At 39.5% G+C, this 25,015-nt stretch overlaps 1 protein-coding gene across 1 annotated transcript; it reads right to left on the reverse strand.

Moving 5' to 3' along the window:
- Positions 1 to 24,756, reverse strand: npdc1a (neural proliferation, differentiation and control, 1a). Its single transcript, XM_005451365.4, has 8 exons — positions 24,411 to 24,756; positions 3,212 to 3,328; positions 2,723 to 2,938; positions 2,226 to 2,292; positions 1,647 to 1,728; positions 1,422 to 1,501; positions 1,183 to 1,282; positions 1 to 1,080 (listed from the first exon to the last, which is right to left on the reverse strand). Exons 1-8 carry the CDS (start codon positions 24,520 to 24,522, stop codon positions 1,009 to 1,011), a joined length of 846 nt encoding a protein of 281 aa, XP_005451422.1. The 5' UTR covers positions 24,523 to 24,756; the 3' UTR covers positions 1 to 1,008.
- Between the last annotated feature and the right edge of the window lie 259 nt (positions 24,757 to 25,015).

Consider the following 25,015-nt stretch of genomic DNA (forward strand, 5'->3'; position numbering starts at 1 on the left):
TTGCATGTGGTAAAAAGTTTTAATTCCAGTAGTTAGTCTGCATGTACAAATATCTATAAAAAGTGAACACTATCACTCTTTGTATGTACAATTTGCAGCATGAGGTTAACTTGGGACTGCTAAGAGGCAAGAGAGACGATACAAGACAGAGATTATTACCACCTACACGTCTATCACAACAACCTGTCTCCAAAATTTCATTCAAGTGCTTGGAAGTCACTTTTACTGTACATTTGTCCTGCAGCAATAGGATGCATACATACATACAGGAGGCAGAAAATTCATTGCAGCATTGCCATGTTTCAAACACTATACAATCAAACCATGCAAAAGACATCACTGAGTACTTCATTTTCATTTCTATTCAATATATCTATAGTCTTAAAAATCTTCATGTGCAGCTTATGTGGATTAAAAAAAAAACAAAAACAAAAACTCAACAACACTAACATTTTTAATGTTAAACCTTGTGTTGTGTTAGGGAGTTTTTCCTGGGTATCTGTTCAGGCTGTCGACTTTTAGGACATTTTCAGCTTATTTATTTGTATCTGCGTGGTACACGTTTTAGCTATTGTATCATATTCTTTGGAAACAGCTGCAGATTTTTAGGAAAATAACAAAGGTAAAGGAGGAAATCTTAACTTAGAGTTTGACATTTAGGTAGGACAAACACCTAGCGGGGTATGCAAACTTACATTAAAAGACAAAATGGCTTCGAAACAGACACAGAAATAAATTAACAAGGAAACCACCACACATTTGTAGTATTAAAAGCCGTGCTGGGGGAGATAGAGTAAAGGGTGAACAGGAAAAAGTCAGTTTTATCACATCATCTTCTACCAGAATCCTTCATTTCGATGCATGCAGTGTGAAATTGCGTGGCATCTTCCAGAAAAACGGCTTGTATGCCTGTGTGTGTGTGTGTGTGTGTGTGTGTGTGTGTGTGTGTGTGTGCGTGTGTGTGTGCGTGTGTGTGTGCGTGCACGTGCACTGTAAAGTGCTCAGCATTCATTTTGCATTCCCCTGATAAGGTACAGCTGAATCATCAAACAGAGGGTTCTTCACCTCCATCTCTCCAGTCTGTTGAGAGAGCGCGGAAAATGAGCAGCCAGTCATAAAACATTAGAAATGTTCAGTGCTGTAAATATGTGCATGTGCGACTTTATGCATGCGTTTACTCACTGGTGCAAGTCCGGGGCACTCGTATACTGTGAAGTCACCTCCCACTTCTTCCTCATCTGATGTGCCCTCAGTTTCACCGACTTTCTGTTCTGGCTTGTGACTAAAAACACGAATTGACACTTGAGTTAATGTGGAGGTAATGGCGACAAAGGGCACAGGGAAAGGATGTGGTTTTAAGTCTATAAAAAGGCAGAGAGGTGTTGTAAAAAGAGAGAAAGACAAAATAGCAAATAACTTACTTTCCCATTGAAAGCATCTGCTGTTTTTGATGTTGATAGTGAAACATTTGAGCACTTTGGGCCAGAGTTTTATCTCCCATCTGTGGAGCAAACAAAAGCAGGAAGTGTGGATCACACATTTGAAGATAGAAGCTTCAGCTCACAAACCTTGTGGTTAAAGCAGAAGAAGAAGTGAGAAACAGAACTAATAATACCCGTTAGGCAAAGCTAGAGATGGGCGCTTACCGAAGTACCACTGGCAGGTACACCCGCCCCTCCAAAAGCAGGGTAGTCTACCTTCTCAGCAAGATGTGATTCTTTTTGAAACCTGTGGGCATCATCAGCTTCCTTTAATACTTGAGGGGGTTTTCCACTTAAAAACAATCTTAAACACAACCTCAGAGCTTATGGTAGGTTATAGTGACAGCAGATTCAAGCAGGTTCTGATCTCACGGCCACGTCAGAGTTCCTGAATGTTCTTATACAGCATGTGTCTTTATAACTTTAAGTTATTAAATGCATAAAAACCGTGAGAGTAGAACCAAACAGGACTAAACATTTCATAGATTATACTGCATGTAACTGTGTAAACTATTAGTTCTTTTTGACTTCAAAATGTAAAATAAACTGGACATAAAACATGGCCAAGCAGACTACATGTTTTTTTTTTAAATATAAATTAACTAACTGCTGTATTGCTGCAAACACACTAGATTTGGCTTTGTGTTGCACTCAATTCATTTCAAATGAGAATTTCATATTCTGGTAAACTTTATTCAGCAGCTTTCTCTTGCATTACTTCAGATTTTTGGTATTCACACTTACTTGATGTAGCAGACAGTAGCCAGGATCACTGCCACCGTTCCCATCACCACACACACAGAGATAATAACTGCAAATTGATACAAAGAAAGAGGTAAACAGAGGGGAACAGAGCCTGTTAGGGGCAAATAACGAGTAAGTGAGTGAGAGACTGATAACCACTGTGCTAGGCATTTATGATGGCTAATTTAATTACCTGTTAGCTAATTCGCTCAGTATAATTGGACATCAAAATGATGCGCAACATTGACAACAGTGATAAGATCTCCTAAGGCAAACTTAGAGCTAGGAAGCAACAAACTGCTTGATAAGAAATAAGACAAGGCCCAATTTTTATCTGGTTACACCCTAATGCTGCACCAGAAACCTGAATTTCCTGCTAACAGAGAAAAGGTGTTTTTTCCCTTTGTGGGTACACAGAGAGGCCTCTTGAAGCCTCTCGCTGCAAACATCAGGCCCCTTGGCAATGTTGTGTACTGGGTACATGAATTTATACTCACTAATAATTACGGTGTCTGTCATGGGTGCTGGCACAGGTATAGGCCCAGCGCGGCCCTCCACATCAGTGGTCCTGGGTTGTGGTGTTGCTGCATTAGAAGGTGGAGCTGCAGTGGAGATATTCAGGTTTTCACTTAACATTATTCCCTGTATCTTCTTTTTGTGTTTGGAGGCATCCGTCTTGCTGTTTTTTCTATCTGTTCGGGAAGTCATGGTGACTGGAAAGAGAGAGTAGGAAGCAAAAAGAGCAACAGAATCACAACCACAGGCTTCAAGTAAAAGGAAGGAAAAACATTATCTGATCAGTCAAAGTGCAGTCAGAGTGCTTCACAGATGACTGTTATGCAATAATCACACAGCTGAAATGTAACATGTAGCATAACATAATAAAAGAAACACTTCAATGAGACACAAAACACTCGATGAGCTAAAAAAAATGGAGAATAATGTGTGATTACTACTTCTATACGATTCTGCTGCATTTTTCTTACCTGGATGTTTGGATTGCTTTCTTGTTGTTTGTTGCTTCATCTCCAACACTTCCTGTCTCTCAATGATGGAGTGAAGCAAGTCAATTTCTTCATCCAAGTCGTAGGTTTTAATCTTCTCTAAAAATGAGAAAAGATTCAGAAGTTTTACTGAGAGAATTAATGAACTAAACCACTGATCATAAAAAGCAGTAACAATCGCAGTGAAAGTCAAAGCCTTTAACAACTCATATAGCATACAAATTGGATAGCAACCACAGACTAATTTTATATGAATAACAAGGGCACTTAGAACAAAGCTGACTGCATCAACAAACACTTTAGCCACAGTCTGCAATCAAAAACATCCAAAAAATGTTTTCATCCTATTCCATTAATTACAACCTCTTTTGAAAGTGACTCAATTATTTGGTCCAAAATACAAACCAGTTTACAGGAAAGTTGGGATGCTGGGAAGTGAAAACTAATTGGTTTGCAAATCTCATTTTTGTTCACATTAGAACAGAGGAAATATAACAAATGTTTAAAGTGAAACATTTTACTACTTCATGAAAAATATCAACTCATTTTGAAATTGATGGCAGCAACATGTCTCAAAAAAAGTTGAGAGAGGAGCAATTACAAGCTGGAAAAGTAGGTGGTGCTAAAAAGAAACAGCTGGAGGAAGATTTTGTAACTAATCAGGTTACCTGGCAACAGTCTGAAATATGATTGGATATAAAAAGAGCTTCATAGAGAGGCAAAGTTTCTCAGAAGTCACCACTGATTTCTCTGGGCCAAAGCCCATTTTAAATGGACTGAGGCAAAGAGGAAGAGTGCTCTGTGGTCAAACAAATCAAAACATCATGACCATTAGCCTTGCTCAGTTCAAAAGCCTGCATCTCTCATGGTGGCATAGAGAGTTAGTTTGTTGACAATTTCATAGCTAGCACATCTGGAAAGGCACATCAAGCTTTCATCCAGATGACATCTTTAAAAAAAAGAAAACAAATGTGCATATTTCAGCAAAACAACATTAAACCACATACTGCATTTATATCCTAGCACCCAGACTCATCATAGTAGATGAGTCTGCGTGCCTGCCTGCAGCCCAGACCTATCACCACCAAACATTTAACACAGAATCAGAATCAGAATTGCATTTATTGGCCAAGTATATGTGCAAACACATACAAGGAATTTGGTTTTGATCGATGGTGTCTCTCAAGCACAATAATGTTAGCAACACAATATATGAGCGACACAAATAATGTACATAAAGTGCAGTTGCAGTCTGGCAGTGTGAAGCAATGTGACAGTTCAACTATATACTATATAATGAAATGAAAAACATGATAACGAGGACTGTTGAGCAGCTAGAATCTCATACGAGACAAGACTGGGACAACATTACTCTCTTTGTCCAGCTGGTCTTCTCAGTTCCCAGATGTTTACAGACTGTTGTTAGAGGTCAGAGAGTTTGCTAGACAGTGGTAAACATGGTCCTTTCCCACCTTATTGTAGTTACTGTACATTTGACACGTCTTCTATGTTCGATTGTGAATAAAATCTGGGTGTATGAGACTTGCACATCATTGCATTGTGTTTTTATTTACGTTTTGCAGAACGTTACTTGCATCAAGACTTCCTCTCCTGACTGACTATTTGGGTTTCTTCTCTCTTTCTTTTTGTCATCTCTTTCCCGAAAGGTCTCAAAAACACAACTTTAAAGTTCATCCAGTTTAGTGACTGCAGGTAACAGGTGACTATTGTTGTAACCAGGGGAGGGACAAGCACGACAAGAGCGTTTGCATATGGTTGAGGAATGTATGCATAGATTTGCATGTGTTTTGACTCTCAAGTGAGAAACAGTGAGCATGCTCGTGCCTTCTTTTCTCCGGGGGACTGATTAAAAAGGACACAATGCTAAACTGTTGTTAACAGCCCTTTAGGCCAGACAATGAGCCACATTCCTGCAGGACGGCCAAAGGCTCCAGGGCGACCGGGGCCGAGAGCGTGTGTGTGGCCACAGGAGGAAGCACCGCAGGGGGGCAGGAGCAATCAGCCAAACCCTGGCTTCACTGGGATCCAGTTGCTGCCCTCACAATGGACCCCACAGCTCACTGCTAATGGAGATAATCAAAGAGTTGTTTCCCCCTGTAAAGCTTATGTGCTATATATCAAATACTATAATTTGATATTATTGGTGTTTGCATAAAATCCTAGTGAGACAAGAAGCCTCGAGTAAAATAAAGAATCAAAAGAATTAAATATAACTACATGAACGATAATACATTATATCACCATTCAACATTATTCTCATTAGATTCTTGTTATAAATAAAATTTATTTGATAGGAATGATGCTGTTTAAATTACAAAGAGAGCCTATAGCCAATTTTCATTTACAACTTTTTTCCTAGTTGTTTTTAAATACACAATACACAAAAATGTTTTACAGTATTCAATTACATAAAACTACAACATTACAGAGATAAATGACTACAATCAATACATATTTCTCAGGATCAGAACAGAAATATAATGAAATACAAATAAAAAGACACATTAAGTAGAATACGATTCCTAAAATCTTTACTGTGAACGATTTAATACAGTATCTATGAAAAATCTGATTTCAGTTGGAAAAAAATTTAGATCCACCTTGTGTTTTGTTTTTGTTTTTATATTATATCTACTGTCTTGTATTTGGATGCATATGGCAGAAAAAAGTATTTTAAGAGAAAATTAATGAATCAAGCAAAGAATTTATAAAAGGCAGAATCTCTCAATGCATTTGACAGATTCAGATTTTTTAAAGATGTGTTAATGATGCCAATGAAGAGCCTTTTTTATCCATTCATCCTGTCTGATCCTTGAAGAATACCCATTCTATTTTTCAGCACAGGTTACCCTTCTCAGTCAACCCTTCACACAATCAACATCCTGAACAAATATTTAGCATAGTGTGCATTTTAAAAACTCCAGAGGAAAAAAAAAAAAAGGCATGGGGAGCACCACTCAGTCTAACTAAACTAATACGTTATTACGCCAGCATTACATTATTAATTACCGTGTCACTTTCACTCCAGAAGGCTGGCCATCTGGCCAAGCTAATGCGTATGCTATGATATGCCAGCACTTTCACTGAGTGCTTTGTTACTGTGTCACCCCCCTCACCCCTCCAATCACACACACCACCACAAAAACACTACCACACACACAAACACACACATACACCATTGGCCATTTAGTGCACTCCATAGCAGGTGTCTGTGGAGGCGGGACGTACCATCTGTACCCTGCAGGTGGATAAGAGCACCAACTGTGCCTCTGTGGTCGCCAGGAGCGTGTGGAGATGTGGGTTTAAATTCTAGTGAAACACACAAGAGTTAGCAGAACCTGGCTAGTGGTGTCACAAATGTGTGGTGTTACTAAAAAACCTGCAGCTGATATGTAAAAAAAAGTAAGTAAATAAAAAAATAATCTAATAACAGTATTATACTTAAGAAAAATCCCTCAGCATCCCACCGAGGCTAAGGTTGATCATTCACCCAACAAAAGTGGTGACTGTAAAATGTGGGTGGATTGTCACTCACCAAGTATGGACACCTCTCCTTCTAAAAGAGAGTTTCGCCACCGGCCTGATAATGACCCATAACCTCTTGCGAACACTCAGGGGGCAGTTGGGTACAACAAACAAACACTAAACATCTCAACAGGCAATGTGGGTCACACACACATGTGCTGTTTTCTTTTCCCACTTAAAAACCATTCACATTTCTTCCTCCCCCCAAAATCACACATGTACACACAGACACGCACACTTACTTCCTCCTTTCCCTAAATGAGTCTGACTTATCGGATTAGTCGCCTCGTTTGCAGGTTCCTGATTAATTCTACAGAAACGTCAAAAATACTGTGACACAATTACACGTTTTCAGACCAAAAAAAGGAACAAAACAAAACGAGCAAGAAGCTCTCAAAAAAGAAAATATTTATTTCAATTATATCACTGCTCTTTCATAAATTACAAGCTATAAAGCGATTAAACCTAGTTTTATGTCAGCATGCTTAGAAGCAGCAGGACAGGAGGTAACTGAGCTCAGGCCTGTTGATGTATAATTGGTGTGTCCTGCTGCCACCTAGTGTGTAGTTGAATTAATGGCAGTAGACGAGATGGAGACTAAGCGTCAATTCAGGGTTTTTGCAGCACAGTAGATTTTTTTTTTTTTTTTTTTTTTTAATTTCTTTTTTTTGGCGACCTCAAGAAGTTTAAGACAAAAAACAAGGAGAAAACTGCCAGCATTGTAATATTATTTTTAACCTGACCATTTTTTTTTTTTTTTTTAAATTGGTCTTCATAATCATCAATCATAATAGACACACTTACTGCCTTTATTATCTGGAGGTGGCTCACACTTACACTCACTCCCAAATGTTTAATTCTGAGCCAGGAGTAAAACTAAGAGTTGAAAATATTCTCAGATTTTTCTAAAGATCTGTGACTAAACAGTGCTGGTCACGGCTGTGAGATCAGTACATGCTCTTTTCAGTGGGTTTGGAAAAAAGGTCAAGAAGACAATTAAGCCAGAGGAAAGCAACCAAAAAAAGGTCACAGTTTAATCAGAATCTTGTATTTACTTTATAAGGTGGTGTGTGGAGGGACTGGTGCATAGTTAAAATGCCATTCTGCCACTTCATCTCTCAAGTTGGTTCCTGTGTACTTTATAATTGTAGCAGCGAACCATTCTCCGCCTGCTATAACAGTTAGTCGCAGCTGAGTGCGCGCTTTTAGGGCAGTGCGAAACCTAACCAGCAAAATTTCTAACACAAATAAAGAGCCGCACCCGTTTTTCCATGCATACTTACACAAACGAGTACGCCTACTAATATAAAGACGAAAAAAAGCAGTAAAAGTCTAAGAAGCTGGCAATAAATCACGCAGTCTTTTCTCTGATCAAGTCTTAGAATGGTGATTTTTAGAGGTCAGTCAGTTATTAAAATCTGCAAATATTCATACTGACACTTCATCCATCCATTTGCTTCCGCTTATCCTTTCCAGGGTCGCGGGGGCGGCTGGAGCCTATCCCAGCTGTCATAGGGCGAGAGGCGGGGTACACTCTGGACAGGTCGCCAGTCTGTCGCAGGGCCAACACACAGGGACAGACAACCATTCACACTCACACCTAGTGGCAATTTGGATTATCCAATTAACCTATCCCCACAAATTGCATGTCTTTGAACAGTGGGAGGAAGCCGGAGTACCCGGAGGGAACCCACGCAAACACAGGGAGAACATGCAAACTCCACACAGAAAGAGCCCGGCCTGATGGTGGAATTGAACTCAGGACCTTCTTGCTGTGTGGCAACAGTGCAACCGTGCTGCCCATATTGATACTGTTATGTAAAATAACTACACAAAGCAGATTATTTAAGTAAACTAAGCAAACCCAGCATAGCAACAGTAGCTCTAAAAATGAAAATTAAATTTCAGGTATATAATAGACAACAGAGACAAATTTATTTGATTTCTATCGACTTCTTTTTCCTGATTTTCAAATGTCAAAAAAACATAACAAAAAAAAAAACAGCTGGAATATTTGCTGAGGGCAAATGTTCTGATGGTAAAACTGATAAAATGAATCATGCTTCTTTCTCTGGTACATTCACTATATGTACAAAGTACTGGGCCACAGTCCCACCTAGTCATGCAGCCTGCCTTCACAAACATTTGCAAAAGAATTGGTCATTCTACAGAGCACAGTGATTCAAGTGTGGTACTGTATTAGTATGCTACTGCTACTGCAAGAAGTCAATTTTTGGTAAATTTCTTCCTTCCTAGGTATTCCACAATCAGCTGTAAGTCGGATTAATGCAAAGTGAAAGCATTTAGGAATCAGAGTAGAAGTAATGCCAAGGTGACCCAGTACTTTTTGACCATTTAGTGTTGAGCATCATACACATCATTGATGATTTACAAGCTGTAAAACGTGTTATAAGGGAGTTATTTTACTTTAAGTTTTACAAAAGTAGAACAGTAGGAGTGGTATAAATGGTGGGATTGATTAACTACGATAAATCTGTATACAAATAAAACTGACAAAAAAAGAGCATCAAATTCGCCCAATATGTTTTTTTACACACCACGCTGCATTTAATCATTAGTTCTTATGAATCTACGGCTCTCTTCCACAATGTTTCTTTTGTCCCGTCTTTCTCGCCTCACCTCAAGCCAGTCGCGGCAGATTGCTGTCCCTCCCTGAGCCTGGTTCTGCCAGAGGTTTCTTCCTGTCAAAAGGAACTTTTTCCTTCTCCTTATTGCAAAATGCATGCTCAAAGGGATTTCTCTGTATTATTGTAGGGTCTTACCTTACAATATAAAGCACCTTAAGGTGAGCTGTTGCTTTAATTTGGCGCTTTATACACAAATAAAATGGAATTAAACTGAATTTCAGATGGTGATCATAATTTTTCTTATTTTTAATACAGTGTGCCTTGTTAACATTTCATCGATTCACTGAAAAGGAAAAAAAACAACAACAACAAAAAACAAGCTCATTTGTAAACACAAACTGAAATAATGGAAATCTGGGTTACAATTTTTCTAGCCTCATCTTACTAAAGTAAATGGCTGCAGGATATTTGCAACTGTCAGCATCTCATGGCCTTTTTGTTATTGACGGCTTGGTTTTATGTTGCAAGTCAGTATAAGCATGTGTACCTAACAGAGGAGGGGAGGGGGGCAGTCTCACACAGTTCCATGTAGATATAAAAAGGCAAAAAAACCTCCTGAAGAACAAAAGGAGTAAAACACCCATTAAAGGTGTTTTACTCCTTTTGTAAAGCGAATGCTGTGCCTTTAGCATATACGGTTTCACAACAAGCATGCAATCAGGTGACACAGCTTTCAGTCATATTGTGTGTTGACAAATGGCAGTGCACACCTCTATGTCAAACACAGGCTGGCCCAACAATAAAAAAAGTGCTGCTTGCCTGGCTTGCTCCACTTCCAGTGCTTGCTTACAAATAACTTTGCACAGGAGAAACTCGACAGTCGACTGTCACCATAGAGGCGAACAGTCACACAACAGAATTTTGATCTAAAAATTTAGGTAATCGCTCATTTAGTTGGAACAATAGGAATGACCTCAGAAGTGCAATATGCAGGACGTAATATAGCAGAGGCAGCCACAGCCCCGTACAAAGAAAATACACCAAAAACCTACTGACTGTATGAATGAATCTGTTACAGTTAAACAAATTCACATCTTCCTTTTGTGTGTGTTTGAGGGCATGTGCATGTGAAAACGAGAGAGAGACTCTCATGTGGATCAGTGTATTCTGCAGTCTCTCGGGGGTTTATGTAACCACTTTAGGAAGCTTAGAGACCTACGATGTACTAGATTCACAGCACCACATACGTAAACATTACAGAGACACAAAAGCAGAAATGCCACCCAACATTAAAGTAACTATACTAATTGATTGCATCTTATCATCCCAGCGGACAGTTAATAAGCCTCTCTCCTTCTGCCTGATGTGACCTTTTATCCACTGACACTTATCTCCCCCTCTTGTTTACTTCGCTCTCTGATGCTGCTGAGAATAATTTGAGCCAAGTTCGCACTGGATCCTCTCCTGCTGCAAATCTATAGAAATTATTAATCCTTAAAAAGCCACATGTGCTCCACCAGCTGACATAAACACACACGGTTCAAACACGCAGACGTTCACGCTCTTAAACACAAGATGCTGCCTTTTCTCTGTCCAACGTCTGTTGTGGAACGTGGAGTGCGTGCCAGCAGTGTAATGCCACGTCATGAAAATCTGAAAAATAGCATTTATTTCTGCAGCTTGGCTCTTTCACTGAGAGATATTGGATTCAGTGATGGAGATGAAGGTTAACAGAGAGAGAGAAAGGCATGTCATCTGAGTGATTAAGGCCGCCAGTGCGGGGGCACTGCACGTGTGTGTGTGTGTTAGATGTAGCAGGGGCAGGGACGGATTAAAATACAGAGAGAATCAGCCTGCGCCATAGTTGCCAGAGGCATGGGAAGAAGAAGAGGAGGGTGAGCGAGGACCACAATAAGATGCCCTGACAAAGAATCACACCATTAGGATAAGACAAGAGCACGTTTGCCTGTTTATTATCAGAGAGAAGCCATTTAAACCTCACACAGGTAACCAAACTTCAGAGTGTTATTACCATACACACAAAGAACTAATCCAAAATTCTCAGTTTACTCTTGTCAGGCTGATTTTTTTTTTTTTTAAATCTCAGTTTTAACTGACTGGAGAGTGGCGTGCATTACAAACAGTCATAGAATTCAAATGTTCCTAATTATTAGCTTCCCTTTCACTTCAACGATTAATGATTTTGTCAGTAAAAATTATATACATTTTTAAACTAGCAGATCATTTCCATCCCATGCACTGGTTTTATCCTGGAGCTCCAGTTTTTCCCACAGTTGAAAAACATGCCAACAGGCTTAATAATGAATCAAAGACACTCGCACAGTTTATTTCGACAGTTTTACTTCCTGGTGGTTAAAAAAAGGTTGGAAATGTTTGAAGATAACCAAACAAAATTACAGTTTACAGTAAAAGAAAAAGACTCGTGAGATTATTGTGTGGTGGATAATATCTAACAACACCACATTACTTCTGTCTTAGTTAAGTCTTTAAATCAAGTGCTAGTTTGAGCTGTAATGTCCTCACAAGAAATGAGGAGTTTGTGAGCATAGTAAGTTCAGAGCCGTGTGAGAGCACGCTTATCCTTTTTTCCATATACCATAAAGCATGCAGCGTCCTTCCTCATTCTCCTGCAGAGGAGAGCAGCAGGGACCACAATCTGAAGAAGCACGCTTGTAGGAGTCGTGCCCCTGTTTAGCACAGACTGAGCGACACCCACCTGAGAGGGAGTGAAAATAAGTCTCATCTGCACCACAGTCACACTGATGTGATGCAGAAACGATGCTTTTAACGTGGTGGTGAAATAGCTCTCTTCACGTTGAACGAATAAGAAATGCTTCTCCTTTACTGGCAGTCCTTTTATTAGTGGATGTGTCTCTGTTTAGAAATAAAGACCTGCTGTGGAACACGGTGTCTGTTGATGTCAGAGTTACATCACAGCTTCACAGAGATTTGGAAAACTGTTTTAAGAGTTTAATGTAACCTCTTAGGTTTAATATTATCAGTAAGAGAGCCATACTTAGCTATCTGCATTTTATAACGCGGTGAGCCCCACCTGTTTGGCCGTCGATATCTGGTTAATCACTTGACCTGATTACTGCCTGTTTTACAGAGCTGCATCTGGATATATACACAAACAGCATGACAGACATACAAAAGAGGGAGTGGGTCACAGAACCACAGCAGGTGTGTTGGTAGCAGAGGGCAAGTGGAGCTCTGGTATGTTATCAGAGTGGATAATGAGCCCAGCAGTGCTGCACAGCTAAAGGTGAACAGCACAGCGGGCAGTGGTGCCGGCTTAATGAACACGAGGAGACTCCAGTTTTTCCAAAGAATAACAGGTCAGGACTGGTCAAGTATACAGTGTAATATACGACTACTGTAAAAACTTGGCTCAAGCTAGTAAGGCTGCCACAGCAGGGACTGAGTTTAGGCTCCTGGGAAAAGGGTGAAGGTGCAGCATTATAGAGCAGGGGTGTCAAACATTAGGCTCAGGGGCCAGAATCGACCCGGACTACAATGTGGCCCATTGGCTGGATTTGCAAAATGTGAAGAAAGGCATTTATTTTAATAGTAGTCATTCACACTACACCAAAGTAATCAAGTAATAGATAAAATTCCTGTATTTCCATCTACTATAGAAATTTCTGGGGGGTTTTTGTTTGTGTGATTTTTTTTGTTAACTTACAAATGGTTTACACAAAAAGACATTTTCTCATAATTAACAGAAACTTTCGGTTATAATTACAGGACAATGTGAGCAATGAGGTACCAGAACCTTTTGTGTAATTTTACATAATTATTTCTTATCATTTCAGACCAAATCTTCACACTGATTGATTTCTTTCATTTACTGCAGCAGCATTTCTTCATCATGTGGAAAAACGGACACATACTGTTGAAAGTGCGCTGACAAAATAGGGAGTTTCAGTGGCCCACTTAAGATCAAAGTGAGCTACATGTGGCCCATTACGTAAAATCAGTTTGAAATCCCTGCTGTAGAGGAAGGGATATGCAGTACTTATAATGTACGGAAAAAATGAAAAGAGTGCATTTAAAGAAACTTTTATATTGATTATTTTGTTTTCTTAACAGCTGTAACCCAAAATTGTATCTGAAAATAAAATTTGATTACCAAAAACATCACAAAACATCAAATATTTAAGAATTTAAATATCACATATAAAGTTAAACTTATTTACCACCATAAAAACACTCAGAAAACCACTGGCGTAAAAGCGAGATCACAAACTTGAAATTTTTTGTTTGCCAATCGTTTCCAAACTGTAACTGCTGATCAATGTTCCCTCTAATTTTTCATGTGTCTGAGCGAACACACAAACTCCCTGAGCGATCCCTTGGACCACTGTGAGCGACATCAGACGTGTGCACTGTGGTCACGCCAGCATCGAATCCATCCAAGTTACATGGTTTATTAAAATAATCAAATTACAGCATTTACATTTATGTTAGACTACTTTTAATTAACTGCTTTAGCCCACTTACAATGAAAATTTAAAAAATCTTGTTCATGACCTGTGTAGTATGTTAACACTATTGGAAGTAAAAATAACTTTAACTCCAATTTTGAAAACACAACTTTTTCTTTTTTTTTCTTCATAAAGCTCTGACTTGTATTATGAGTCTGAGTCTGTGGTCTGGGAGAGTCCTGCAACTCTCTGTCTGCAAAATACAGTATATAATGACCAATGCTGGGCAATTAATTATATAGTTACTACTTCAAAAAAGTAACTCAGTTTGGCAAACAACAAAGTTTTTTGCAGCTATTTATTTTTTTTAATGCAGCCAAGGCGTTTTTAAATAAACATTTCAAACTATTTACAGAACAATCAGCTGTTCTGCATCAAATCTGATGCCACACAAATTATTTGTGCCACTCCAAAAAATAATTTCTGTCCACTATGAGATAAAGGAGAACAACAGCCTGATACCTGCAGGCCTGACAACAGGAGATGTATCACTCCTGTAACACCTGTAACATTCAGCAGCCGCCTCAATGTTCTGACACACACAACAAAACTATTGACTACACTACACACTAACTACACAAGATTTGCGCTAAACGTCTCAAATCTCTCACATCTCAGAACACCGCCGTCACTCCTAAAACTTCACCCCGTTTCTTAACAACTAGATGCCACGTTGCCATATCATTTTTTGATTGGTCGACACGGTACTTTTTTCGACCAATAGGAAAGGGTGGGGTTTTTTTGGTGTTGTTTTTGCTCAAAGGCGGAGAGTGCTTTCGAGCGTTTTCCTTATAAAACGCCGTTTTTACCGTTTCTTCCCGCAGTAAATATAAACAACGATAGTATTCAGGAAGAAAACCAAACATTGCAGATATTTTTATCATAACTCTGGTTTTACGTGGCCTATCAACACAATTTAAAAACTGGTATAAAGTCCACACTTTTTCCGTCAATTGTTCCGTCTGTCCTGCTCACATCTCCAATGGTTGTACACGTTGTCATTAACGTGGCTTCACTCCACATCAGCCACGCCGCTTTGCTAGCTAAAACACCGGTGTTGGCACATAGGACGCTGTCATAGCCTGTCAACAACGTTGATTGGCTGCGTGTATACGAATGTGAATCGCATTATTGGCTGGACTATAGGATAAGGTGGCATCGTTCTAATCCCATACAGGAGCAGCCAGTCACTTACTGACTAACACTGCAAAACAGAATTCTTAAAGTTTTAATTTTAATTTCAATTCAGGTTAGATTTTTTTTGTGCGCAACGCAGATTTTCTGTGCGCAGAGACCGTGCCAGCAGTGCGCAATTGCGCACGTGCGCAGCTTAGAGGGAACATTGCTGCTGATCTGTTCAATTTATTTCTCCTCATCATGTGCATATAACCCAAACGTTTTTTGGTCCATCTTTGTTAAATTCATCAGATTTTCAAGGCAAAATTTATGAAGTGATTTAAAAGATTGTAGGTGAATTAGATGATTCATTCTTTGAATAATAAACGTTTTTTTTTAAACAGACTTACAGTGAAAGTCTTACTCAATGAAAATCTGACACTCTCAACAGCAGCACATACACATAATACATTTGACAAGGTTACACGCTGCCACGACTTTGCAATCGGCAGATGGGCACACATCCACATCTTCTTATGTCACTGACTGGCCTGGCCTGCGAGTGAAGGGCGAATGTGTAATCTGAGAACACTGTTTGACAGACAGTATCTGGAGATAATGGAAACAATGGGCTTATTTTTGTGAACCATTGGTGCCTGACAAAAAGAAAATGGTTTATTAATCATCTATTAGCGGAAAAGGCAAATATTTAACTATGATTTGCTTTAGAGTAGCACGCAGGTAGAAATCTCCCTGAGCATCCTCGATTCAAAGTCACGCTCTGTTCTCTCCAGTTTGCACTGAAAAGCAGCAGCTCTATCACCTCCATCTTTCACCGCCTGCTTAGTTATTCCACAGCACTGTGAGTGTAGCATGCTCATACACCAAATTCCCCTCATTTCTAATTACAAGATTAGAAATTCTCTCTGTTGCTTCTCTCCACTTCCTTCAATCTGTAACCTTACAGGAAAAAAAGCATCGCTAGAAAGAGCTTACTCTGTCCTTGTCCTTTTATGCAACTGCAAAAGCTTGTGTTACTTAACTGACTGAGTACCGTTCATTGGTGGGTATGTGTCAGCTGTAAGACCATGCAAATGCACTTAATTCAGAATTTTTTTTCTCCATGTGAAAACCACACTGGTAGCTCCTATTCTTACTCCCAAAGACAAGTACAGAGACGCTTTTGGTTTAAGAATGCGTTCCTCTTCTAAACAGCTTTTCAAGCTTATCTGTCCTCTCTCATTCTCTCTCCCAACAATCATCAATCAATTTTCTTTTTCCCCCTCCACCATTTATTTATTTAACACCTCTTTGTTCACAAGCCATTCAGGCCCAGATTAGGTGTTGACAAATGCACTCATGTCACAGATCAAACAAGCTGTTCTCATCTGCAAATGTGAGTTAATCAGTCCACTAGTTTGGTCCTGAAGTGCTTTGGTTGCCAGTGGATGAAGCCTAATGCTGTGGTTCTCAATGTAACAGCACAGGACAGCAGTGCTCTAAAATTTTGCCATATGCTCAGAAATGTTATAGCTGCTTGCGGCAATAAAATAAATAAAAGCAAACCACAGTCATCACCATGTGGCACAAATCATTATCAGGAAAATTAAGAAATGATGATGATGATGATGATTTTATACCTTTAGACTTAGAGAAAATTGTCATTTTTGCTTCCATTGCGCAGTAAATACTGATGATGAAGTGAAAGAGGTTACAATTTCTACTGAGTCACTCCAGAGTCTCTGGGCTTTTTTTAAGGAGTCATAAAATCCAAGTTTCAAGCTCCAAATTTGTTTCTTGGACTCTAGTAGAGTAGCTTTGTATGATTTACTTTCAAAATTATCCTTATTTATCTTACACTGGCTCCTTGACAAGTCATTTTAGCTCCTTGTCCTTTTTTTGTTGTTGTCAGATTTCTTCCACTTTTAGTCTAAACGCCAGTTAGCAGAGGCTTTGGTGGACCAGAGTTGACCATATAAGGATATCTGCTCTCATGACATCATACAGAGCCATGAGTACAAAAAACCCATAGTGCATACTAAACATTTGTAACAGAAACATTGAGTAACAGAAATTACTTAAAGTGGCCTTAGCATATGAAACACTGTAACCATTAAACACAGAAAAGCTGACATCCCCCGTAATGTTCAAACAAAATTACACAAGACAATTCTTCATTTGTTTGTCATATAAATTTTACAAATGTCAACAAAAGATAAGAACAATTTCATTCCTGTCAAAGTGAGAGATGGGGAATTTTTTCTTTATTTTTAACATCCTGATTATAATAAGACTGCTAGAATTTCGACACTTCTGATCAGCACTTCATCTGTTATTCATCATGTGGGAAGTTAGTGTGCTGAAACCTACTGCAGTCACATGAGCGAGGAAAATTATTCACCTCACGCACAAGCAGCCATACAAACACAAACCCACTCTCCGTGCTCATTATGAATGTGTGAGGCTGACAACAGAGCGAAAATGATGGTTAGAGGTGCAGCAGTCAAACAGAAACTGCATGCATTGCCATTTTCTAGCATAAAAAGGTTTATACAATAATTAATCTGCAGTAGTAGGCCTTTGGTGCTCCAGAAAGCCAAACAGCAAAATGCATATGATGATACTTTTCGAAACACACCTGAACAACATGGCCCTGAGAGCTTAATCCACTGCATTATGAGAAATAGCTGAGCAAATACATGCAGTGGGCATTAGTTGAAGTGTACTGTATTTGCCTAATGCTGAACATATGTTATTAAATCAGCAGAGACGTCTCCCAATTTGCTTCTGTTCAGTCTACAGGCATCGGTTTTCCTCGCGTATGTTCTGAGCTGTCAAGGCCACCATAAATGAACAAATAAAGATGCTCAACAACGTGACAATCGTATGACCAAGCTGCTCAAATCTGTTTGCCGCCGTGACAAGAGGAGTCATCGAAGTGAACGTCAAACAGGCACAAGAGGTGACCTTGCGTCCACATGCCTCCCACACAGTGTTGATGCTAATTAGGAAGCTCAGTTAAGGTGACAAAGGAAGAGGAATATAAAACAAGACACAGAACAAGAGATGGAGAAAGGATAAACATTAATAATATAGATATACATTTGAAAAAGCAGATTTTCTGCACTAGATAAGGACGTTTAGTCTCAGCTAAGACAGAGGAGGTGTGAAAAAAAACATTATGCAACTCAGGGACTCAGAAGTCCTTGGAACAAGTGAAAAATGACTTTACTAACCATCTGCTGCTGCTGTTGCCAGGCTGTGTGCTAAGCAGCAGCTTTGCCAGCAAGAAATGAGAGGCAAGCAGAGGCATTCTCACACAGCCTGGTACACACCTACACTCCCAGACCAACACTAAGACACATGCACACAAAAAAATCTTTGAGTTTTTTTCCTCTCACTTTTGTCACATTACTGTGTACACATTTAAGCTGTTCTACAAATGCAGTACAATAAATCACACAGCCATGTGTGTGAATGTAAGCGAGTTAGAGGAAGCAGGAAATGGGTACGCCAAGAGGACCATACACTCCCATTGTGTTCATTTCCTGACCCTTTGATAGCAGACAGGAAGCAGCCCAACAGTCCAAATCAAGTGAAAACATTAAAGAGGTCTGTGCACAGCTCCTCACTTGATATAGTCCCCATGGATAGTAGATTTGACTCGATTTGAGTGTTTTTATGCTTGCTTATGTGGCTTTTTGGAATTCTGTTTATCCACTATGCTCTAACAAATGCCAACAACTTGTTTGTAGTGGTTCGTTTTCCCTGGCATCTGCTGGAAAAAGACCTGCTAATGTACGCTTCCATGGAAGTGGATTGCAGCAGAATAATGTAACACGAGCCAATATACTGGTCAAGTCATTATAAAGAGCCTCAGAACAAGGATGGCTGTCAAGACGTCATTCTGAAGGAAGTGAAATGGGAAAATCATGCTAAGAGAGAACAGAACAAAAGCCAGCCAACATCCAAAGAAGAACTTTGGATGTCCTTCAAGAAAGCTGGAGAACTGTTCCTGAAGACGACTTCAAGAAATGACAAGAAAGCTTGTGTAAGAAAGTTCAAGCCTGTGTTGAAGAATAAAGTTGGGCATATCGAATATTGACTTTCAAGCTTGTTAGAATTGTGCAAATTTGGTCTTTGCCTTATCTACTGCATTTCCATTTATGCATGCACGTTTCAACAAATCCAAACACCTACTTTCCATTTTCTTCGCAAAATATAAAGAAATTAGCTAGAAAAAACCCCCACATTAGCACATTTTATACAGCTGGGATAATTTCCTTTTTCTGCAGTTAAGTGGTTATTTAAAACCCCTTCTGATTGGACATAGAGGCAGTTTGACAACTGGCAGCAACATATAGGTTTCAGAGCCAGCTTTATTTATCGCAGAGATAGAAAAAGTGGACATATTAACTGTTCTGTAACCCCCAACCCACTTGCCTCATTTCTCAGAAAACCATGCCAAAAACCCTGAAGCCAAAATATAGAGCTATACATGGCTATAAATGGCTGAGGTTGTGAAAACTGTCTACATTATCATTTTCAGTAGCGTAGGTGTTAGTTTCCCTCGGTGATCTGGTACGATGACTCACCTAAAATTAGGGTGGAAAATGGGGCATGACTTTACACCTGCTAATCATGCGAGCAAAAGCTCATACAGACATGCAGAAACACAGACAGTCATGCTCAAAAGACAGAGGCAGGAAATACACTGGTAGCTTGAGGCGAATAAATTTTTTTTTTTTTTTTTTTTTTTTGTACATGATGGAAAAATGAGGTCGAACAAGGTTTTGTTTTATTGTTTTAAGCAGGCCCATACCTCGTCTGGCTTATCACTCCCAGTCTGTCATTTATATTTCTGTTCCAGTAACTTCTGTCATTTCAGACAATGATGAGTCTAACCCATTACACGGGAGACAATTACTATGTCATTATCATTAGAGTGAAGCAAAGCAGCACATCCCACAGCGAACAGAACAGAGGTTAAAAGGATTTATACAATGACGGTGTGTAGGCAGCAAATGAAAGAGCCTTTATTTTGTCATTTTTTCCCCATTTTATTTTTCATGGTCATCTTGTTTGTTTGCTCCTGGCACGATCAGTTGTTGCAGTACAATATTTCAATTATCCATCCTATGATATTCATTTAGTGAGTCTTATAAAATATTATATATTAGATTGACTAGTGACTCCAACTGATTGCAGTGCTTTGGCTTAATATAACATTCAAATGACTCAGAAATTACATTTTACTAGCAAACATGCTTATTGTAATGCAACAGACATATATACACATATACATACATATATATATATATATATATGTAGAGGCAGGCAGACATTCCTTCTAACTATATGCACAACGGAAAGAGTGCAGTGAAACTCATGCATGAGATATTGCTAGTAGTTCTATTTAAAATCAGGCTAAACCGATGCAGACATTCTTGTTAAGGATGTGGCTACACACAAATGCAAACTTGCTGACAGAGAAAATTTGCTGCTCTGAATTTTCACCTTTTACTACACAGCAGTAATAAAAAGAAAGAAGTGCAGAGAAACTAATTGAAGGTAAAATTCTGCTGACTCTGGTTTGATCAAACGTGTGCGTGTTTGAAATTAGCTAATTGTGGCTTACAGCGCGAGTGAAATGAGTCAGCAAAATACACAGCCGACTTGAGGGGGGGGTTTCACACCGAGATATCACTGAAAATGATCGTTTGGTTAGGGGGAAAGCACTGAGGTCACTGCAGCTCCCACATATTAAGACAATGGTTTCGAGTAAAAGTTGTCAACGTAACATCTGGGGCTCCGTGCAGCTGTCTGTCTTGGTTGTTCAAAAGTTCATCTGACTGTAGTAAAAGGCTTTTAGCTAATATATTAGGACCAAACTGGACTGCACTGGAGTGAACTGGAGCAGAGTGGATGAATGGATGTTGAGAAAAGCAATAAACAAGAAGACAGTCAGAAACAAGCACACAGAGTCCTTCATTTCTTGAAAACATAGCTCTAGGTGCTCTGTAAGTTAATTTTGGCCCTTTAATTTCCCAGAGAGGTCTGCTAGTCCACAGAATGCTCTCAGATACGAGGGGGAGCGGGAGCTTTAAGGAAGCCACTGCAGCAAAACCTTGGCTGGTCACTTATTTTTCCAGACAAAGACCTCAGTGAGGTAGATCAATATTATTGGTAAGTGTTTCCTGGCCACTGGGTAATTTCAATAATCTTCCCTTTCTCTACCGAGTGACGTCTAATCCCATCAATGACTGCACAAACCACATAACAGGTTCATCTGAAACCAGAACGAGCACTTTCTTATCTTTGATCTGCATTGTCCTAAAAACGGAGTTCATAAAGAGTCCAATAAAAAAAAATAAAAATAAATCACGGTATCTGTGCAAATCTGTGTATGAATTTGGTCATTTTGCTCAGCAGATGCTGAGTAACCTAAAATAACTATTATTTCCTTACTGTTTTGAACAGAAATCCCCTTTGCAAGATCTAGTTAATCCACTTGTCTTGTTCCTCATTCCAGACAGATTTTTTTAGCTCATGTTTCCTGAAGTCTGTTCAGCAGTGTCAGTGATTGTACAGGTGATAGACCGGTTCAGTTATGTCATTTCTAAAAGAGCAGTTTTGTTTTTAAACCCAAAGGAAAACACAAATGTCTTTACACACTTAGCAGGTCTTTAACCGTATCCAAATGTGAACATACTGTATGTAAGCTTTACCTCATAAGACTAGACGGTGATACCAGACAGCGCGTATTAACCCAGTGAGAGTTTTTAAATGTCCTGTGTTTTTTTTAATCAAAAGAAAACAGATGAGTATTGTTGCTGCAGGTTATAAAAAGGTGACTGAAAAACAGAGGATGGTGGCTGTGTGTGTTTAAAGGAGAGAGCGTGTGACAGCGAAGATATAGATCCTAATCCTAGTGGCAGAAACAGCCGGAGGCAGAGGCTTTCTGAATACTAATCACTCCAACTCTATGTGGGTTTAATGAATGACAAACTTGGCATTTAAGCGTGGCAGCACAATAATGACCAGACTCAATTAGAATATTGAGAAGCGGAGATGATGCTTCTAATATGAAATGCTAAAATTAGACAAACAACGCTTTTTTTTTTGAGTGAAAAAAGGTGACTCTCCCCGTGTTGCTAATCTAGTGCACACCCCTGAGCCTGAATTACACAACAAACTCTGCGTGCTAAATTAATTCTGTATCTTGGCCACCAGGATAGACATACTTTATGTTATCAATTGGTTAAATTGAGGTTTTGGATTACTTCCATCCCAAAAAACCCCAGTGTTCAGTGAAAGCTCTATGGCTTACTTAAGCACGATGATGATGTGTCAGTGCCTCCTGAATAAACCACCTGATTACATTGGCTCATTCCCAGTCTCTATGTTTACAGTCTTTTAAGGGCACTTCTCCGCAACAACAGCGACGGCTTTGGCCTTTCCCGTCATCAAAATGTTAAGTCCACTTTCCGTAAGTCTTCTCTTCATTCACGAGAAAGATCATTTTACTTCACAGTTTTAGCTTTCTGATGTCAAACACGTTTTCAAGGGAAGCTAGTAAGCGTATAAACTATCACTGAAAGAGCAACCAAACCTAATCTTATAGCTCAGAAGAAACCTGAGAATTTAAAAAAATATTCCATACTAAAGAAAGTAAAGAACTGGTCGCAACATATTCAGCGACCACTTCTTTAGATTTTTGACATTCAAGCAGCAGTTTCTTAAATGACCTTGGCTACCAAGAAAGCACAAGACAGAGCAAATTCACACCATTTGGAGCCCAGGGGATGTCAGTGAAGTCTCTAAGGGTTTACTGCTTATTTACATGATTTACATCTATTTCAGGAATATAAAGAATTGGATATATTCACATTACTACGGGGCACGTTATCGACAAGAATCTGTTGATACGTATAATGACACATCAGGGTTATGAAACAGTATACTGCAATGTGTATTCCATTAATTCAGTGGCATTAAAAAAGTAAACTTTTCAAAGAAATGGAACATAGCAGGAAACAGGGCAACACAAATGAACCACTGGCTGCCACAAATCTGTGAAGTAAACTATAATTTACACGTAGATGAATCAACACAGTATTCTAAAGCTTACTATTGTACTCAGCTGTAGCTCTGACTTGTAACAATATTAGTCTTTTACTAGAAATTAGTCAGAAGTAGCCACAGAGTGGCAGAAACGACCTGGCTACCGTTATTGGTCCTTTTTTTTGTGGCAGCCATTATTAAGGTGCAATTCCATCTTTCTTGGGATGTCAATCAAATAGCCATTGGCACTGGATTATTGACAGTAATTCCATAAATTCCATGAATATCATGATTACTGTCAGTACCGATGTATCACGGCATCCCTATCTGCTCTGACTGAAAACCAAGAATTTATATTGCATTTCATTTAAAGCTTTCATTTCTCCAAGCTGTCGTAGATCAGTCAAAGTCCATTCACACTGCATGTGCAACACAGGCTTCAAATTTAAACACTACGCACATTTCATTTTGGACTCCCAAATCACCACAACGTCACAAAGCACATCAGAGCACACGCCTTGAACAACCACTTTAAATTGAAAAGAGGCTTCTTTTTTTTCTTTTTACACATTCATTCTTATAGAAATCTAAAAAACATACGTTAACATCAACAAAGTCATACTGGTTTGGGTCAATAGAGGCAGTGAATGTTGAGTATAGCATGTATTCGTGTGTGTGTGTGTGTGTGTGTGTGTGTGTGTGTGTGTGTGTGTGTATTGATGGGTGCGTGCCTCTAATAAAAGATAAAGATTACATGAGTCCAGCTGTTGGTTCTCCCACGGGTTTTCTGCATTAATGGCTGAGAAGCCGATTATGTCCCCTGCACATATTAACAGCAACCACCTCTGTGTGGTAAAACATTAGACACACACACTCAGATATAAACTGAAATGATCAAGAAAACCTGAAGGCTGGTAGTTCCCACATACTTAAAAATTGGCACTTGGTTTATACATCACTTCATTTGTCTTACATTTTTATAGGGTTATTGTGACATTAACAAGAGTGAAATTGTCAGCACAGAACGAAACAGCCAGAGTAGCCTGACAAGGAAGGAAATTTGAATTTTTTTCGCCTTTGTCTTTCCATTGTGCGCTTGTCACTCATTCAGATTCACACGCACTTACTTAACCTGCCCTCAGCAGCAAGACACATACACAACAAAACGAAGACCATAACCAAAAAAATAAAGTGTGAAGAAATCACACGTGTGTAGTTGAAAATCTCTTCCCCGGGTTAATAACAAAAGCTCTTTGGTGACACATGTCCCAGTAGCGTTAATTGGAGCGACAGACAGTCGCGCTACAGTTGAAAACAAGCTCAGGCCACGGATGTTAAGGTGTCCTGTTGGGGATTTACCTGGCAGTCTAGCGCTGACGGGGATGACACAGAGGAGGACCGCAGAGAGCAGCGGCAGCAGCAGCGAGGCCCGGCGCCTGCGCCCGCACCGCGGGCTGGAGAACAGCAGCATCCTTGGGTCTTCTCGGGGACGTTGAACCGCAGACGGGGACGGGGTTTGTTGTCATTCCCCCATCACTACTTCTTCTTCTTCTTCCTCTTTCTTTTTTTTTTTTTTAAGGTTTTTGTTCTGTGATGCAGGAGAGCTTCAGCGCAATGAGCCCACAGCGATAAGCCGAGCACGTCGCACCGGAGTGCAGTCTCACCACACACACACTGCGTACCGTAATCCTTACAGTGCTAAAGATAGCGGAGCTTCAGGCAGGGGAGGGTTTGTGTTTGACGTGCTGCCTTCAGGGCCTCCTCGGAAACTTACAGATAAAACACAGACTCCCCTTGACACGTTTACAGTTTGAACATAATGGGGGTTTTTTTCATCACAGCTATAATTATGCAGACAGTGAGTGGCTGCTAATTCACTTCAAATATATTTTAAGTTTTTGTTATTGAAATTTATTTGAAATTAATTTAGTTTCCCTTATTTTAGCCTAAATAAGGCCCACCTT

Source organism: Oreochromis niloticus, linkage group LG7 (assembly GCF_001858045.2).
Source record: "Oreochromis niloticus isolate F11D_XX linkage group LG7, O_niloticus_UMD_NMBU, whole genome shotgun sequence".
NCBI lineage: Eukaryota > Metazoa > Chordata > Actinopteri > Cichliformes > Cichlidae > Oreochromis > Oreochromis niloticus.

Excerpts from the sequence above, each read along its gene's own strand:
- npdc1a (XM_005451365.4), bottom strand. The coding sequence starts at position 24,522 with ATGCTGCTGTTCTCCAGCCCGCGGTGCGGGCGCAGGCGCCGGGCCTCG. Across the intron at positions 3,329-24,410 it reads CGTCAGCGCTAGACTGCCAG|AGAAGATTAAAACCTACGAC; the intron begins GTAAATCCCCAA and ends TCTCATTTTTAG. Across the intron at positions 1,502-1,646 it reads TACCTGCCAGTGGTACTTCG|ATGGGAGATAAAACTCTGGC; the intron begins GTAAGCGCCCAT and ends TTTGCTCCACAG.